This window comes from Passer domesticus, chromosome Z (assembly GCF_036417665.1).
Source record: "Passer domesticus isolate bPasDom1 chromosome Z, bPasDom1.hap1, whole genome shotgun sequence".
Classification (NCBI taxonomy): Eukaryota; Metazoa; Chordata; class Aves; order Passeriformes; family Passeridae; genus Passer; species Passer domesticus.
In genome coordinates, this window is record NC_087512.1 from 95,805 (window position 1) to 115,576 (window position 19,772).

The window sequence follows — 19,772 nt, forward strand, 5'->3', positions numbered from 1 at the left end:
ACAAACAAATCCGTTTTTTGATTTCTTTTCCTTAAAAAGAGCGCGAAATGGACCCTGAGGTTTGGAACGAGGGCTGTGCTCATCACATCCTTCCTGGGAAAACCAAGGAGAAAAAGGCCAAATCTTTCTGAAATGCAGGTTTGAAATGAATTTTGAATCCCAGGTTCTCGTTTGCAAGCACAATTCTGCCTGATTCGTTATTGCCGTGACACGAATCGCGTGGAAAAGGCAAAAGCCGAGCAGCACCACGGCCCAGAGAGGTTTTAATCGCTGATATAAAACCGTGACAGCGACAGCAGCATTTTCCTTTTCTCTTAAGGAAATCTTTTCCTTGATAGGATCTCATTAAACGTTGCTGGAAAAGAAAAAACATCCCATTTACGGGATAACATCTCCTCACTATCAAAAGTCCTTCCAGGCTTGAAACATGAGCCACTCGCCAAGAAAATCTGGATTTTTATCTCCTTCCTGCCATAAAAAAGATCGCCGGGAACAGCGGGAAACTTCCATGGGATGGGATCTGCAGGCCAGGATGAGGAAGTTCCTCCTCGAGGTCGTTCCTCTTGTCCTGCAGCTTCCACCTGAGTGAAGATTCCCAACCCTCAGTGGCTCCTGATGCCCAGGAGATGTTGATCCAACTGGGATCATCTCCCAGTTTGGGAATCTGGGATTCTGGAAACTCGGGAATCTTTTCCAGGTTGGACTCAATGACCTTGGTGGTCTTTTCCAAGCTCGGCCATTCTGGGGTTTTGTGATTCTCCACAAGCAGGTCCCACAGCATGAAATGAAAATGGAATTTAATCTCCTACATGGATATGAAAAAAAAAAAAAAACAGTGGAAAAAAAAAAACCCTCCCGGTGCTTTTAGTCCCTTTTCATGAAGTTCTATCAAATAAATGTCTTGGGCCAACTCCATTAGGGAGCAATTAGCCCTTAATGGCCGTCTAAATCCATTATCAGTGGCCATTTAACCTTGCAATATTTAAAGATAATATTTAATTTCAGCAAATTAATGGGCTGCCTGTGAGACCAAAGAGATCTACTTAGGCTCTCTGGTTTTCCATGGGGGATGTGACAAGAAGCTGGGAGAGCTGCTCCTCACGTTTGGGGTTTAAATGAACAACAAAGAGTTAAAACCAGAGCAAAATCTCAAATAAACTCCTGCTTTATCCTTCTTGCTGCTGCCATTATTTCCATATCCAGTTTCCAAAACCACCACGGTTGGTTTTGATCCAGTCCGGGGAGAACTTCCACCATCCCAGGTTCCTCCAAGCCCTGTCCAGCCCAGCCTTGGACACATCCAGGGATCGGGGCCTGCCCACCCAACCCACAATTCCTGCCCAACATCCCAAAATCTGCCCTTGACAGAAGGAAGCCATTCCCCCTTGTCCTGGCACTCCAAAGCTCAAAGCTCCAAGCCCTGGCTGGAGCTCCGAGGTTCCTCCAAGGCCTGTCCAGCCCAGCCTTGGAGACATCCAGGGATGCAGGGCCCAGCCACCAATTCCTGCCCAACATCCCAAAATCTGTCCCACAGAAGGAAGCCACGTCCTGGCACTCCAAAGCTCAAAGCTCCAAGCCCTGCTTGGAGCTCCAAGGTTCCTCCAAGCCCTGTCCAGCCCAGCCTTGGAGACATCCAGGGATGCAGGGCCCAATCCCAGCCACCAATTCCTGCCCAAGATCCCAAAATCTGCCCTCGACAGAAGGAAGCCACATCCTGGCGCTCCAAACCCTTCTCCAAAGCTCCTCTCCAGCTCCCTCAGAGCTCCTCAGGCCTGGAATTGTATCCCAAGGAAAGCATGAATTGAACACAGATCTGGAAATTCCACCTTAAGGAGGACATTTCCCTCTTCATCCCAAGGATGGTGTCACTTCATTCCCAGCAGGACAGGAATGAAAGCAGGGAGCACCTTCAATCCATGCCTTGGCGTGATGCTCCAAGATGTCATCGCCGGCGTCTCCCTGAAGCCAAGTGACAACATCCAACGTCTGCGCTATTTCGGTCCCCGGAGAACTTCCCCGATGGAAGCCAAGGCACGCTGGTGGAAAAAGCTGGGCCAGCTCCAGAAGGAGGTTGCCATCTCATCGCCACGTTGGAAGGTTAGAGGTGTTTCCTCTGCGAACCGAGAGCTCAAAATAGCGCTGACTTTGCACGTCGGCGGAGAGGAGCCGGAGGCTGGCACGGAGCCACGGAATTTCGGGAAGTCACAGCCCGTTCCCAGCTCCGTGCACGCGTGGAACGCGGCGTGGCAGGAGAGAAGGAGAGAGATCTTTCCCATGGTGGAACTCGTCTTGGAGTCATGGAATGGGTTTGGGTTGGAAGGACCTCAAAGCCCGTCCAGTGCCACCCAGGGATGCCTCCCGTGATCCCAGCGTGCTTCCAAATTTGTCCAAACCGCCCGGGATCCAGGGGCACCCACAGCTTCACCCTGTGCCAAGGCCTGCCCACCCTGCCAGGGAAGAATCCATCCCTGAGCAGGAGCTCTGATGGTGGAAGGATGGACACCAAACCCTTGGAAGATCAGTTTCCATCAAGAAACCACCAAAACGCAGGAGCCAAACTGAAAGCAGCACATTAATTTCAGGAATTTCAGGAGTTCCAACCTTGGGAACCACCACCAGCAGTCAGGGAAGGGCTCACCCAAAGAGCTCCTGAGGAGCCTCCTGTCTCCACGCTGGCAGGAGATGATGGATCAGCCCAGGAGCTGCTGCCTGACCAAGCCCTGGTGTCCCCAGCCTGGGCTGGGGTCAGAACACGCAATCCCACGCCGCTCCCGTCACGGCGGAATCTGCGGCACGTCGTTAATGCGTAAATGACTAAAGAACTTAATTAGGTGAAATGAAGTGCACTTCCAAGCGCAGATGCTTACGCTGGATCGGGATCGTGCGGTGTGTGGGAATATATCCCTGGTTTTTTTAAAGATGTTTGTTTTTAACAGTAGGCCAAGGAAATGAGGTGAGAAGGATGGCAGGGAATTTTTTTGGGCTTTCCTGAGCAGATCATTGAGGTTGGAAAAGCCCCCCCAGGATCACGGAGTCCAACCACGGAGAGCAGAGAGCATTCCTTGGATGCTCCTCTTAGGGAAGGCAGCAGGAAAATTCCCCGCGTGGGGAAGAGCACCTCGAGTGCGCTTGGTGATTGAAACCACGGGCGCCGACGAACGGAACGGGAGAAGCGCTGAAATCGCTGCCAACCCTTCCACTCATCCACATTCATCCATATTCATCCTTCCCCTCTCCCGATTCCGGGCTGGAGGTGAATGGAACACAACCACCAGCACGAGGAGGAGCTGAATGAGGCAAATTATGGCTTCAAGGAGGCTTCAGCCAAGCGAGCAAGCAGGAAATGGGAGCTTTAATTTCCCATTGATGGGTAAAAGAGAAGCTCAGGAGGAAGAGTCTGCACAAGTGCCCGTGGAGCTGGAGCACTTCTTATTCCCAAAAAACAGCCTGGGCTACCAGAAGGTTCCCTGCAGGGTTGGAATGAGGCGAGTGGTCAAGTTCCTCCCAACCCAAACCACTCCAGGACTCAAGGAAAAGAAGGTCAAGGTCCCCAAGATGCAGTGCCCAGAGAGCATTTTCCACGTTATCTTTCCTGTATTTATTAATTAGATGCCCCTAATGACAAAGAGGAGGAGCTCTATAAGGCGAATTATGGCTTCAAGGAGGCTTCAGCCAACCGAGCAAGCAGGAAATGGGAGCTTTAATTTCCCATTGATGGGTAAAAGAGAAGCACAGGAGGAGCTGGAGCACTTCTTATTCCCAAAAAACGACCTGGGCTGCCAGAAGGTTCCCTGCAGGCGAGTGGTCAAGTTCCTCCCAACCCAAACCATTCCAGCACTCAAGGTTCCCAAGCTGCAGTGCCCATTTTCTATGTTATCTTTCCCGTATTTATTAATTAGCTGCCTCTAATGACAAAGAGAAGGAGCTGTTGGTCAGAATTCCAAGTGAGACGGACACCAAAAAAATTCCTAAATCCAGGATTAGGCAACGAGCTGCCCAAATTTTTGATGATTCCATACACAACCAGCACTAAATGAGAAGTTTTTCTTACAAGTCCTCTCAGGAAACTCTAAAAATCCCTTTTTCAAGCTGGAAAAAGAAGTTGTCACAAGGATTTTGGGAGAGCGGAATAGCTGGTGGATGGAAGGCGAATTTGGGACTGAGTCAAAAGCGTCGGAATAACGAGTTGGAATCTGTTGCCATTAGTCACTGCCTTGGAAGCAAATCCAAAGCTGCCAATGTTGAGGAGTGCAGACTCCCTGCCACTCGGAAGGAATTTTTTTAGGATGAGATGAAAGGGTGAGGCGGCAAACCCCGCCTCTCTTTAGGTGCAGAGGAGAATTGTACCTCGCAGGAAGGGGAGAAGAGAGGAGGTGTCGCCCTCGGAAGAGCCTCCATTTCACATCTCCTCCTTGGGAGCCAAGCGAAATCAATTAACTCTGCAACTGGAACCAATTAACCCAGGGAAAAGCACAACACCAAGCACAGTGGCGGTCTTTAATAAACGGAATGAATCCGTGAATAAGAACGGAAAGCGCCGCAGGGCTGTATCAGGTGGGCTCCTGATGCTCCAGAGGCACCACGAGTGGTTTGAGGGTCTAAAATAAACAGGGGCTTCCACAAAATGGGGGTTTCAGCAGCCCCGTTGCGGGGGTGGTCGGGATGGGATTGCTCCTGTTGAACTCCAGGCACCTCACGGCCGTACAAGCGGGATGGATCCCTTGAAAGAGGCACCTCAAACCCTTATCTTCAAGGGAGATAAAGCTGCCTTATCTCCAGGGAGGCACGGCTCCCTTCAGCTCCCACTCGCAGCAGGGAGATGGGTGCCATCTGTGACACGAGCCAGCAGCCCTTCCCTTCCTTCCCTTCCCTTCCCCGGCTCCCAGGAGCGGGAACAATGCTGCGCCTCCAATCCCTGGCAGCTCGCAGCTTTCAATCCGCTCCTGGCCTTATTCAGCTTTTTTTTTTGGGGGGTTTTTTTGCCCTTTTCCGATTGAATTCCCAGCCTGCTCGACAGATTATCCCGGTTTGCTGGCGATTCCCTCCCGAGCCGCGTCTTGCCGACAAAAAAGCAGCAAAACATGGTTGGGAATATTGTTAATAAAATCCCAAAGTGATTCCAGTCAACGCCCAGCACCGGTGGCCCTTCAGCATTCCCTCCATCCCAGACACGGCCACGGGTTGATTTTTGAGCTGAATAAGAGGGAACAACTTTAAAAAATCAAAAGGAATAAATAAAGCTGCTTCTTTTATAATCCTGCACTTTGTATTTAAGCTCCTGCTCTTTTGGATTAAGGGAAGAACAACTCGCCATTAGGGCCTGCCCTGTTTATCGACATCACCATCGTGCCCGAGAGCCACAGGAATTATTTTATGCTAGAAACCAGTTTTATCTCTATTTAAAGTTTCAATATAATATTTAACACAACTCATCCTCCCCTTCTAGTCAGACACTGTGCTCTGATGGCCGCAAGCACTTGCAGGGAGGGGGATTCCGGGAGCGGAAAAATGCAAATAAAAATGACTTTATCTGCTCAGTTTTGGTTCCTTCTTTCCCTCCTAAAGGTTCAAAAAAGAACTTTTTCTGCACCTTAGACAAGACAAGAGAAGGATGAAATTAAAGGGACCATCCAGGCAAACCCATGGGCTGGACACACCACACTCACAAAGCAACGGCACAGCGTTCAACTCTGGCTTTGTGCTGCACAAAACCTCTATTTTGTCCCCAAATTTGCCCCCAAAATGGCAAATCTCACTCAGATAATGAAGGGTTTATCCCGTCCTAAATCGCTTTTAAAGAAATATATTTTCAGTGTGACAATATCCTGGTGCTTCAGCTAAATTGGGTGTGCGGCTGAAAGGACAAGGAGAGTTTAATGCCAACAATTCTCCGGGCGAAGCCAGGGAAGCAGCACCTGCACGACAGAGCCGGCGAGAGGATAAAAGCCAAGTTCTGGCTTTCCATCCTGATCCTGGGGATTTTTCCAGGTGAAATTCCAAACTGGGGAGCAGCACATTCCCAGGGTTTGCTGTGCGCTCCAGACCAAAGCTCTCCATCAAAGCTCCGCACGAACGCCGGCGCTAATTACGCAGATTCCATCATGGAAAAATGAATCCGTGCAGCAAAAATTGGGAAAATGTATGGAATAGGAACAAAAAAATAGATGGTATATAAATATGAACAAAAAAAAATTACGGAATGTAAATGAGGGTTTAGGAGAGGGAAAAGCCCCGATGTCCGTTCGGTGATGTGAACGGTTCCTAAATTAATGCTCTAATTTGTGGTGTTTACAAAAGAGCTAATTTTAGGAACGGGAATTTTCCTCTGTTTATCCAACAAGACCCAGGATTTCCTAAGTAAGTGGATGTTTCCAAAGAGTATAAAATCAACAAAGGGATTAGGGGCAGAGAACCCGAGCGAGGCGACGCTCGCTGACGACTCCGACCCCGCGGAATAAAGAACGCTCCGAGCTTTGCTCGGGTCCTAAGGCATCATTTTGTGCAAAATCCAAGGAAAAGCAGGAGGGCAAGAACTCTGGATGAACCCAGGACATGCTGATGTTGGGGCTGCAGCCTGCTCCTCTCCCAAAATACCCGCTGTCACTTCTCTCTTTAAACATGATCAAAACTAGGCCATGCCCTGTGGAAGTCTCAGCAGAGACAGACCGTGCTCACACATTCCCAAAATCCACCCAAGCAGCCCCATGGCACTGGAATTCCCTGGAATTCCAGCGCCCGACTCTGCCCCAGCCTGTCTTTGTTCCCGAAATCCCAAAGAAACGTGTCCGTTCTGCGTAACTTCGTTAAACCCCGATTTCAGCCTCTCCTCCGTCAGATCCCGCAAACATGGCGGAGGGAAGAGCAGAATTCAGGGATTTGGGGTTGGCAGCTTTGGCAGTTTGTATTCCAGCCACCAAGTTTGTCCTGGAAATGCTGCCGGACTCGCCGCGGCAGGTGCTGGCGCAGTCCAAGGCCGTAATTCAATCAAGCCTTGGGCTGACGTCAGGAACGAAAACAACTCAAAGGCTGTTTGTGAACGGGCCCAGAACCCCCGAGATTCAATTAGAGCCTCGATATTCCGGGGGGAATCTCATTGAGCCGGGTTTAATATCCCCAAAGCTTGGGAGCAGGTCTTTGTCAAACAGCTCGAGCGCGTTTCAATGCACAGGCAAGGAAGGGCGTTAAGCTCACAATCCCAAGTTTTCAGGAGCAAAGCGGTTGATTTTCGGATATTCCAGCAGAAAAAAGAACAAAATCCCCGTTTTCTCAGGGATTACATCCGTGTCTAAGCGTGAACGCGGGGATTTCTGTGCTTGGGCACTTGTGGAGCCCGACGAACGCTGATCTCCAACGCACCAGAGGGTTTTGGTTTGGGTTGTTAACGTGTGCTTTGCTGGGATCACGCGGTGACACACGTGTGTGGGGTGTGGAGGACACACACATACATGTGTGGGTTTGGAGGACACACACATGTATAGAGTGGAGGACACACACACACATGTATAGAGTGTGGAGGACACACACAGGGTGGAGGACACACACACACATGTGTAGAGTGTGGAAGACACACACACATGTGTAGAGTGTGGAGGACACACACACACACGTGTAGAGTGTGGAGGACACACACACACACGTGTAGAGTGTGGAGGACACACACACACATGTATAGAGTGGAGGACACACACACACATGTATAGAGTGGGGAGGACACACACACATGTATAGAGTGTGGAGGACACACACACACATGTATAGAGTGGAGGACACACACACACACATGTATAGAGTGTGGAGGACACACACATGTATAGAGTGTGACACACACACATGTATAGAGTGGGGAGGACACACACATGTGTAGAGTGTGGAGGACACACACACACATGTATAGAGTGGAGGACACACACACACATGTATAGAGTGGAGGACACACACACACACACATGTATGGAGTGTGGAGGACACACACACACATGTATAGAGTGTGGAGGACACACACACACATGTATAGAGTGGAGGACACACACACATGTATAGAGTGGAGGACACACACACACACGTATAGAGTGTGGAGGACACACACACACACATGTATAGAGTGGGGAGGACACACACACACACACATGTATAGAGTGTGGAGGACACACACACACATGTATAGAGTGGAGGACACACACACACATGTATAGAGTGGAGGACACACACACACACACATGTATAGAGTGTGGAGGACACACACACACACATGTGTAGAGTGGAGGACACACACACACACACATGTATAGAGTGGAGGACACACACACACACATGTATAGAGTGTGGAGGACACACACACACATGTATAGCGTGTGGAGGACACACACAAAGCACGGAGGATACACACGCACATACGGGACGGAGCAGGTAACGCACACGTGACTAAGAGCTGCACACACATGACAAAGGGACGCACAAAGCGGGTGTCTGTACAGACACATGCATGTGGCTCAGGGCCCCACACACACACACGTGTGACAGAGCACACTGCCTCATGACAAAGCGGGGCGTTGCGCACATACGTGACAAAGACAGAGCCTGCCGAGGGTGGCACACACACGCGCACACACACGCATGGCACTGCCCTGCCTTTGTGACGCCGGGCACGGGGCAGCAAGGGCCGGAGCTGCCGGGAATCCTGCCAGGAACGCCGCCTGCATCCTGCCCGGCACCTGCCCGCGGCCGGAGCCGCTTCCCCTCCTCTGCTCCGTGCCAGGGTCACCACACGGTGCCACACAAACCACGAGGACACGCGTGTGTGTGTGTGTGTGCCCAATCCTGAGAGGCCAGGCCGCACACACAACAACGGCACGTAGCTACTACCGCCGTTACTAGCAGGCAGGCTCCTCTGCTCCATGCCAGGATGACCACACGGTGCCACACAAACCACGAGGACACACGTGTGTGTGTGCGTGTGTGTGCGTGTGTGTGTGTGCGTGTGTGTCCCCAATCCCGCGGTTCCACGCCAGCACACACAACAATGGCACGTAGCTACTACCGCCATTACTAGCAGGAGTAGTCTTGAAGGATGTGGCGACTGCCACCAGCCAAAATCCACCCAAAATCCACCCAAATTATCCCATTTTTCCGTCCATTTGGTCGGATGAATCTCATCTGCCTGGCATTTTGAGGAACGGACACTCCAACCTCTCTCCTCAAAGAAATTCCAAAATTTTTCTTTAATTAATGAAGAATTTGGGCATTCCAACCTTGTGCTTTGGCGGGAAGTTTTCCCTGCAAACAGCTCTGAGATGAACATTGAAAATTGAAAATTGAAAATTGAAAATTGAAAATATAATATTGAAAATTGAAAAATGTAAAATGTAAAATTGAAAATATAAAATTTAAAATCTAAAATTGAAAATTGAAAATTTAAAATCTAAAATGTAAAATTTAAGATTTAAAATTTAAAATTTAGAATTTAAAGTGTAGCAGGTGAGGGAATCTGTGCCCGCAGCTCCAGGCTGGAAAGCTCCGAAGGACACGGAGGTGAATTTTGGGCACGGAGGAAACCACCCAGCCAACCAAAAATCAGCCGAGCCCCCTCCACATCTCACTGAGGGGCGGGAGGACATTTGGAGACGATTTTTCCCGATAAAAAAAGGGAAAATGGAATTCTTGGGAGCGGGATGAAGCGCCGTCATCCCTCCCGGTGCAGCGGGAACTCCGCGGAGTAGCCACTGGCAGATGGCACACGCCAGCCCATGTATATTCATTCCTTGTGCTGCATCACATGGAACATTCCCAGATTTTTTTTCCCTGATGTGCATCACCCCGGTATCCGGGAATATTTTGGGATGGGATCTTTAAAGCATAACCGCTCGTTGTAAAATTGCGGAGCTGGTTGAAATCTTTTTTCCTGGGATTTGCAGCGCCCCGAATTTCCAGCTCCAAGAAGTTTACCACGAGGAGTAAATGTTGGAGCTGTAAGGCTTCCAAAATGACTTTGTTTATCAGAGCAGATGAAGGGAAAAAAAAAAAAAGCAAAAAAAAAATGCTAAAGGAATCATTTGAAGCTCAAAGCAAAACTGTTTATAGGACAGCTTTTAGTGCTCCAAGATTCCAGAGAGATTTCAGCAATTAACAGCATAAACTTCCAGAACTTAATTCCATTCTAGATGTGCATTGTTCAGTTCTTCCTGTGCTATTTAAGTTATTATACTACAAAGAGATTTGCTGATCCTACAAAAAAAAACTTCAAGCGGTTTCTTCCAAAATCCCTAAATCCTTTGACACCCTACATAAGGAAAATACCCAAATAATGCCCAAATTCTCTTTAAATAATGGGAGGGAGAGAAAAAAAATGAAATAATTTTATTTTCGCAGCGGCAAATCGATGAGTAGTGAAATGAAAATTTGCTGTTGCCAGGATTATTTGTGCTATTCCACGTTCCTTGGGAATTCAGGCCACTTTTGCCTGTGACAAAAACCCACATGAATTTGGGAGTGGCACGAGTACAAATCCAACGGGAAGAAGCCAAATTGTACCTCGCACGTTTGGTTTATTTTTTTTCCCCTCGGCACTCGGAGCCAGGCCGAAGTTCCCTGGTTTAACAGCTACACTTTGTTCCCAGATCCCTCAGATCCAGGGAATAACGCGAGCCATCATTCCCGCTAAACTTGGCAAGGACGGGCGCAGTGTCCCCACAGCAAGTGACATTTGGCTGCGCAGCCGTTCAGGGAATTCTGAATTATTAACCATATTCCGGAGCCCTGACGAGGCAGCACGGGGAAGAAGACGACAAAAAAGCACCTAAAAACTCCCCATCTTCGTTAGGCAGGGGAACGAGCGAGCCGGGTTTCGCTGGTTAATTACCGCGACAGCTCCCAGACCGAAACGCGCGCGGCCGCGGAGCGTCCGTCTGCTGCTGCCGGTGCCATCCAGCACTCCTGCTCTGCACATTTCCATCCCTCTCCTCCTCCAAGTGTGCTCTGGGCTGCCTCGGCTCAGTCCTGAATCCCAGAGCGTGGTTTTTTCGCTGCCCCCGCGGAAGTGGCTGGGATGGGAGGAGGATCCTGAGTAAACATAGCTGCGAGGATGGGAGGTAACAGCATTCCTCGTCTCCTTAATCATAATTAGGAAATATCAGCAAACAGGAGGTGATTGTGGGGAGAAGGGAAAAGGCAGCAGGAATATGACCCAGGCAGGTTGGTGAGCACTGGGATGCTGCCTGGCAACACCCAAACTCCAGCATCCTTGTCCCTTGTGGAAAATGGGGACTCCCCTTTATGAGCATCACCACTTCCTTTTTACTCAAAAATCTCAATTGTAGATTTTTCCCCCCTCTTTTTTATCCTTTGGAATGGCATTTCTGCATGATAAACCACACTCCAAAACCAGACTGCACCTTAAAAAAACTCCACGATATTCATTATAATTTCCTCACCGACCATCCCGAATGGAAAAATCAAGGAATTTGAACTGTGCTGGATTTGTGATTCCCTCGTTAGAGATGTATTAATTTGTTGCTCTAATGCAGGCCAAGCCCTAATCAAACTAATGGCAAAATGAAAAGCGAGGATTTAAATCCTTTAAAGGGACTTTGCTCGATTTGGTCAGGCAAAGATTGGGAGATTTTTTCCCTTTTTTCTGGGCCAATGATAAAAATTCCTCTTTTCTCTGATTCTGCTCCCACCCACACGCTATTGAAACAGCTACAGAGTGGGCAATCCAGAACAGATGCTCCCAAACGGAGGTAAAATTCCAGCCTTTAAATAGAAGGAGCAGAAATTGAACGGAACCAGGAAGATGTGGGCTTTGATGAACAGATAAAAAACCGAAATATGTCAAATGTGACAGACCCAGGGAATTCTTGGGGGAAAAGCTGCTTCAAAACCCGATCCCCAGCAATCATCTCTTCATCTTTACAGTGCCTCACACGTAAATGAGGATCAATTTCAGATCAATTTACTACGGAAGCGATTGCAAACTCCTCCCAAAATTTCAGTAGACGCGAGAAAATGGAATTATTTTTTTTTGGCAACTGTCCTAAAAAAAGGGGCAAACAAAGCAGGAAAAATCAAGAAGCAACCCCCCACTTCAGCCCGATGAATGTGCATTGTTCAACTGAAGTAACAGCTATTAAATCACTTTCCAAATACGATCTAAATTGGAGGCAGCTCCAGGGGAGTTTGGCTTCCCCATCCCTCCAGTTCTCCCCCAGTTCTCCCAGTGCAGGTCAGAGGCTCCAGCCTTGCTCCAGTGCCCTGCGCCGAACACCTGCAAACATCAAACACAAACTCCTGGTCCTTTCCTGGGCTGACAAAAGCCTTTCATGTGAAAAATGCTCCCTGGGAATGTCACGGCTGGAGCTCAGGTTACATTCCTTTCTCCCTCGCTTTGGAACATGGGGAGAAGCCATGTTTGTGGAATTCAAGATTCAAAGGGAACCGGGGCTTTACTTTCTTTCCCCCTCGCACGTCGCAAATCACAACACGGCATCACGGATTAGCTGAGGGAAAAGCCACGGGGATGACTTTAAGCAGGAATTATTCCCACACTTCCTAAAGTCCACTTAGTTTCACTTCCCTGCTTGGGATTACTTGGAGGCGCCTGTTTTTTTTATTTTAATCTCTGCAAAGAGAACTTTGGGGTTAATGCAGAGAATCTCCATAAATCTGCTTTTAAAGGGGAATATTTAAAGGTCAGCTCAAACTTCAGAGGGAGAACTTCCAGGAGGAAAAGCAGCATCCAGCCCGCAATTCCCCGTTAGCAATCTGCATAATTACAATAACAGCCTGTTATTCATGGAGCTGCCTTTAGGAAAGCATCTCCTGGAGCAGCAGCAGCCAGGTATGCTCAGCTGCAATCCCAATTTCCCAAACCTCGGGAAAACAATAGCCACCAACTCCATCCTCAGGCCACGCATCCGCCCCGCTGCCAGGAGCAGCCAGGGGGAATGAACCCCCAACTTTTTGCAATAAAATAATGCAATAAGCAAGCAATAGGTCCTGCAAGTGGGAAATTGCCTGGATTTTCCCTCCCAGAAACACCCTTTGGTGCCATTGTGCACACAACCAGCAAGGCACGGCGCCCGCCGCTGCGCCAAGCCTTGCCTTCATCCTCCAGCACCGGGGAATTCTCTGGGAATTCTGGCCGTGCCAAGAGTTCAGGTGTTGTTTTAAGTGGTTTTTATCTCTTTATTCCTGACTTCCTGCAGCTCGTTAAATCATCCTTTTTGCTACTCAAAATTCCTCCGGCTCGCGGGACAAGGAACCGCGATTTAATCGCTGCCGATTTGTCCTCCCGATCCAAACGACTCCGGAGATGAAGTTGAGGAGGAATTATTAAATAGAACTCTGGAGTCGTTTGCTGTCAGCCCAAGTGGTGGTGGATGCTGCATGGACTGGGCTCCGAGCATGACAAATTGATTTGTCTGGCACACAACCGCTGCGCGCTCCTCTCCGCAGTGAAAACAAATAGAGTGGAGATGCTAGAGCCGGCCTCAGCGCCTCAAAAATTATGTCAGAAAAGGATAAAAAACTGGGATTTCAAGATTCAAACCTAGAGCTCGTGTCTGGAAAGTTATCCCAGGCCAACAGCAAAATTCTCCAAGTTGCTGTCTCACAATTTAAGCAAGTTTAAGGAAGATAAAACAAACCCAGGTTGTTGTTTTGAAAGCCTAAATAGAATAAAAGGCACAAAATGAGTGTTTAGGTGAAGACTGAGCTGAAATCCCAAGCCGAAATCCCGCTCTGGAAATAAAAACCTCAATGACATCCCAGTGCAATTAATAAATACTGAATAAAGAGAGGAGTGATGACCTGAGCAAACCTGGGAATATCAGGTACGGAACTGTCTGCAGGGAGGGGTTTCTCTGTGGATTTCCAGGGAAGCCTTGCCCAAAATCCCCACGCGGAGCAGGGGATCCACCTCAATCTCAGGAAAGTCTTCCAAAACACTCTCGTGTTCACAAACAAAATGCCCTGGCTATAAGCAGCAAGAGAAAGTCACTTGAATATTTTAATTCCCCCCCCCCAAAAATGCCATCAGCAAACAGCCATCTCTAATCCTAAAGAGTTTTTTTTTTTTCCTGGTGTTTATTCTCGGGTACTTGTTTTATTTATTGAACAGCCTTCAATTCTGCTTCAATTCTAACGCACAAAATTAATTTGCACACAAGAGGTTTGGACTATGGTCCCCGACAGACAAAGAGAGGCTTTGGAATTGGAAATAAAAAATTCTCCAGGGCTCAAATCACTCAAAGGAAAAGATAAATCTACTGTAAAACTAGAACAATTTTAAGCAATGATTAAACAGAGGAGAAGTCCAGGGGTTTTTCAAAAATCACAAACGCGTGGCAACGCTCTAAAAACCTCCCAGGCTTGTGGAAATAACAATAATAATAATCATAATAAAAATCAGAGTAAGAATAACCAGCCGCAATCCGAACGAATCTGCTCCCCACAAGAGATTAAAGCACCACAACAAAGGTAATGGATAAATAAATCCCAACGTTTTCACCACGGATGGAACATTAATAAAAAAACCGGTACATACTTGAGCCAGTAAAATGTCCACTTGCCAAGGAAGTTGGTCCATTTTTCCCGCTGCTCACAGGAGGTGAAAACATCTAAAAAAATAAATAAAACCAACAAAGAGGCATTAGGAGCGCAACGCGAGCAATTCCCGAGTCCGCTGGCGGTCCAAAGTTCCTCGCCACATTCCTCAGGAGTTCCATCTCCCCCCCCCAAAGGCAGCCCCTCGGCACCAGCATCCCGCTTTGCTCGGGCTTCCCAAAAAAATCTGCCCTGCCCCGAGGTTTTTTTGAGGCATTCCGGTTCTCCAGCCTGGGAAACCGGGGCTGGCTCCCCTCTCTCGCCGCCGACAAAAGGCGCAAAAAGTTGGGCTGGGGTCGCAACCTTGGTCATCAACGTGGCCACGTCCATTTCCATCCCGCTCCAGGATTTGCCTGGCATGTGGGAACCCAAATAATAATAACGCAAAGTGCCACCTGCCCTAAATTCTCATTCCGTCTCTTCCCACCGAGCAATTGGAAGCCAGGCTCGCTCCTCGCCCCCTCTCCCTCCCTCTCTCGCACTCCTCTCTCTCTCTCTCTCTCTCTCTCTCTCTCTTCCCAGCATTTATTTCGACCCTAATTGGTTTCTCCCTTCTCCGACGTGTCTGGTGGATAACACGCACCTTCCCTGAGTCAGAGGCTGCAAAAAGCCAAGGAACAAATGGGGAAAGTGCAGCCACAAGCAGAGAGGGGGCTGCGATGGCTGGCCAAACTTCCCCAAGCCATCCCTCAAAAGCGAGCTTGGAAAGGGGGGGCTCCTTGGGTTTTGGGAGCACAGCTGCCTCTCCCAGCAAAAGCTTTCCCCCAAAATCAAGACCCAAGTGGATAGAGAGATATTCCTGACATGTTGGGGGGAAGGGAGGGGATGGGGAGAGGGAGGAAGGAAGGGGATGCAGGGGGAGGGGGAGCCTGACAAAACTAGACAAGTGCACGCGTCCGGCGCAACGCTCGGCCTCCAAGGGGACAAAAATCCCCTCTTTCCGTGGAAAATCATTCCCAAATCCCGGCCGGAGCGGGGGGCGAGAAGGTTGGAGCAGTTTGAATGCCAGCAGAAGGCGGAGGAGATTTCAGGGCAAACTTTAAACTGAGGCAGTCGTGGATTTCTTTGCACTTTCCCATGTGCCAAAATGGAAACAAGGGAAGAAGCGAAAGGAGAATATCAGCGAGTCATTAGCAATTAATCAGCTGGTGTGCCAGCGAGGCTTGAAAATCGAGAGCACGATAAAAGTGCGATCTGGAACGAGGAGAATGGTCAGTTTTGGGGGAGTTTCTTTAGGCAGGAAGGAATTGAGCCGTCCGAGACATGAAACCAAGCTGCGAACGCGCCTGCATCTCCCATCACACACAATCAGACAGACTAAAAAGGCTCCGTTTGGATTGGTTTTGGTTTTGGTTTTTTTAAGCTGAAAAAAAGATTTACCATGCTTCTAGCTGCTGATTAAAAATTGCCCAATGTACTTAGAGCACAGTTTGGGGTTGGTTTTGTTGCTTTAGGGTTGGTTTTTTTTTTGGCTGGATTTTTTTTTTAACAGAGCAGCTAGATTTTTTTTTTTTTTTTTTACAGCTGTTGCTAATTTCCACCGTTGTTTCTTACCGCACTGAAATCCAGTAAATCACTCAGTTCTTTGTCCGTCCCTAAGGCAGCCATTCGCTGTTGGTGATGCATTTTAGCAAAATCACACAAACCTAGAAACATGGAAATAACCGCAATCAGAAATCCCGAGCCTCGCAGGAAACGCAGTCGGATTTTGCTTTTTCGAGGGGGGGGAGGTCGGGGAGTGGGTGGTTGAGAAGAAGAAGAAGGGAGGGAAAAAAAAGATGGAGGGGCAGCAAAAAAAAACCAAAAAAAACCCCAAAAACAAAAGCCAAAAACACGACAAGAAGAGGAAAAAAAAAGCGATATTGTATTTCCAAAGAGGCGAGCCAAAGCGGCAACATCCACTCCTAAACCCGGATCCGGAGGGGAATAAAAAAGGCAAAGCCTCGCTCCCGGAGCATCGTTCTATGCAACAGGAGGTTCAGCGAGGAATGAATGAGGATCGCAGAGAGGAAAGTACAGCCAACTTTTTTCCCTTCTCCTTCTTCCATGCAAAGTAGCGTTCGCAGGCAGAAAAATAGGAAAAAAATGGAAAAATAAATAGAAAAAAAATTAGAAAAAATATAGGAAAAAATAGGAAAAAAAAAGAAAAAAATAGGAAAAAATAGGAAAAAATTGAAAAAATAGAAAAAATATAGGAAAGAAATAGAACAAAAATAGAAAAAAAAGAAAAGATAGAAAAAAATAGAAAAAATAGAAAAAAATAGGAAAAAATAGAAAAAATACCAGAAAAAAATTTAGGAAAAAATAGAAAAAATAGAAAAAAGAAAAAAATAGAAAAAACAGGAAAAATAGAAAAAAATAGAAAAAAATAGAAAAAAATAGAAAAAAATAGAAAAAAAATTTAAAAATTAGAAAAAAATAGAAAAAAAATAGAAAAAATATTGAAAAAAAATAGAAAAAAAAAAGAAAAAATAGAAAAAAAATAGGAAAAAAATAGGAAAAAAATTTTAAAAAAAAGGCACGGCGAGATGCGAAGTGCAGGTTCCGGGGTGGGGGGGGGGGGGGGCAGCGGGGGACAATTAACCCCGATTCCTAATTTGAGGAGAGCACTTGGGGGGGTTAGCTCAGGCCCACAAGCAGCCGGCAGCGGCCGGGGCCTGTGCGGAGGCAGCGCCGGGGGGAGAGGGAAGGGGCGCGGAGCCCAGCCCAGCCCAGTGCCCCGCCGAGCCCCGGCGCCGCCTCCGTACCCGCTCATGGAGCTCCGAGCCCGGCCGCCGCCGCACTGTGCCGTGGCTTCCACCTTGGGCTCGCCCGGCTCACACACACATGGCCAAGCGCGTTTATACGGGGCCGCGGGCGCACGTGACGCGGCCGCTCGGCCGAAAGGAACAATTTTTTTTTTTTAATTATTACACGTTCCTTTCGCTTTTTTATTATTTTTTTATATTTTTTAATTTTTTTTTTAATATATAAAGCGCTTTGTTTTGTTGGCGTACTCTTGGCGGAGCATCGCTGCAAAGTTTGCGGAGCGGCCCCTCGGATTTCCGCGCAAGTTTTGTGGGGATGCTGCCAGCCCACTCCCCCTCGCCCTTCCTGCTTCCCTCATCCCCTCCGCCACTTTTATTGCGTATTTTCCTCTGGCAGGCCGGACGGCAGGAAAATGAGCTGCAAAGAGTTCATTTTCCGGGAGGAAATGAAGCGGCGAGCCCGCACCTTGGTGTATCTCCCACACGTGTAGTCACATCGTAGCTAGGCAATGTACATACAATGTATAGATTCACACAGCCCGGAACTTGCACTTTCTTTGCTTTCTTTTTTTTTTTAAATAACACAGCGGGATCGACAATTTCAATCAAAAAAATAAAAATGAAAGCAAAAAAAAAAAAAAAAAAGAAAAACCACAGACAAGTTAGTCTAACAGCAAATTGGAACTTTACCTTAAATGGCCACAAATATGTTCACAATATTCCAAGGGGGGGAAAAAAAGTAAAAAAATAATCAAAATAAAAAGAGAGGAATCTTCTGCCAAAGTGCTTTATTGTCTCACACGTGTGTGACCCTCCAAAACCACCAAAAAGTAGGGAAAGTGTCAGTCCTGCTCCGGGTTATTCCACAGCTTTACAGGCACACTACACCTGGCTTTGTTGGGATTTGGGGGGCCCGGCCACCGGCCACAAAAGAAAAAAATATATAAATTAAGATTTAAAAAATTTAAAAATTCAAAACCAAGGAAGAAAAAAAAAAGAAAAAGAAAAAAAAAAAAAGAAGGTCCGACAACTTTTGCCCTATTGTTTTTACAGACACATGGTGACGGGCTCTCAGCGCCGCGGCTCTCGGGGACTTGCCCCCTCCTTGTCCTTCCTTCAAAAAAAAACCAACAAAAAACACCAAAACCAAAAAACCCCAAATCCCGGAAAAAAAACCAGGCGACTCCCCCCTCGGGGGAGCGCGGGGCCGCCCGTTCCCCAACTTGGTCCAAGTTTAGAGCAGCGCCCGCCGCCTCCTCCGGCTCAGCAGCGCGGCCTCCCCCGCCGAGCCGCGGCCGATCGCATCCCGCCCGGGCAGCCGCATCGCCCGCCGCTCACATCCGGGCAATGCCCGCCGCCTTATAAGCGCCGCCGCCGCCGCTCGCAGACAATGACGAGGAGGAGGAGGAGGAGGAGGAGGAGGAGGGCGGGAGGGAGGAAGCGGGCGGGACGGCGCGGCGGGGCTCACAAGATGGAGGGACCCCGCCGCCCCTCGCTGCGCCCCTCACGTGTTCCCGCGCAGGCCCGGGGGGAGCGGCGCCCTCACGGCCCCCGGAGCTCCGGCCGCGCTGCCCTCAGAGCTCCGGCCGCGCTGCCCTCAGAGCTCCGGCCGCTCTGCCCGCGGAGCTCCGGCCGTGCTGCCCTCAGAGCTCCGGCCGCGCTGCCCTCAGAGCTCCGGCCGTGCTGCCCGCGGAGCTCCGGCCGTGCTGCCCTCAGAGCTCCGGCCGTGCTGCCCTCAGAGCTCCGGCCGCTCTGCCCGCGGAGCTCCGGCCGCGCTGCCCGCGGAGCCCCGGCCGCTCTGCCCGCGGAGCTCCGTCCGTGCTCATCAGCGGGGCCGGAGCGGCTGCGCGCCGGCATCCCTCAGCACACCCGGGAGGGCTCTCAGCGCACCCACGAGAGTTCCAGCACCCTCAGCACACCCGGGAGGGCTCTCAGCACACCCATGAGGATTGCAGCGCACCCACGAGGGTTCCAGCACCCTCAGCACACCCGGGAGAGGCTCCAGCACCCTCAGGACACCCAGGAGGGTTCCAGCACCTTCAGCACACCTGGGAGGGGTTTCAGCACCCGTAAGGGGTTCCAGCACCCTCAGCGTCCATAAGGGGTTCCAGCACCCTCAGCACACCCATGAGGGTTCCAGCACCCTCAGCACACCCATGAGGTGTTCCAGCACCCTCAGCACACGCATGAGGTGTTCCAGCACCCTCAGCACACCCATGAGGGTTCCAGCACCCTCAGCACACCCATGAGGGTTCCAGCACCCTCAGCACACCCATGAGGTGTTCCAGCACCCTCAGCACACCCATGAGGGTTCCAGCACCCTCAGCACACCCATGAGGTGTTCCAGCACCCTCAGCACACACAGGAGAGGTTCCAGCACCCTCAGCACACCCATGAGGGTTCCAGCACCCTCAGCACACCCATGAG

The 19,772-nt window shown here is 49.3% G+C and overlaps 1 protein-coding gene and 1 long non-coding RNA gene across 19 annotated transcripts in view; one reads left to right on the forward strand and one right to left on the reverse strand.

Annotated features, from left to right (window-relative positions):
• The window catches only part of LOC135291145 (transcription factor 4-like), a 111,393-nt gene extending 92,701 nt beyond the window's left edge, over window positions 1-18,692 (reverse strand). For 3 of the 18 annotated variants that reach the window (XM_064405154.1, XM_064405158.1, XM_064405157.1), the window contains exons 1-3: window positions 18,036-18,691; window positions 16,153-16,244; window positions 14,540-14,612 (exon numbers count right to left, since the gene is read on the reverse strand). In XM_064405154.1, the coding sequence (XP_064261224.1) occupies window positions 14,540-14,612; window positions 16,153-16,224 (145 nt within the window). In that variant the 5' untranslated portion in view covers window positions 16,225-16,244; window positions 18,036-18,691. Of the gene's footprint in view, window positions 1-14,539; window positions 14,613-14,901; window positions 15,140-15,181; window positions 15,408-16,152; window positions 16,245-17,345; window positions 17,926-18,035 lie in introns of those variants that run through there. The other 15 variants (XM_064405145.1, XM_064405150.1, XM_064405142.1 and 12 more) reach the window with 12 other exon arrangements.
• Window positions 18,693-18,863: 171 nt separating this feature from the next.
• Window positions 18,864-19,772, forward strand: part of LOC135291147 (uncharacterized) — a 58,924-nt gene continuing 58,015 nt past the window's right edge. Inside the window, exon 1 of the long non-coding RNA XR_010354016.1 lies at window positions 18,864-19,772. This is a non-coding gene — a long non-coding RNA (uncharacterized LOC135291147).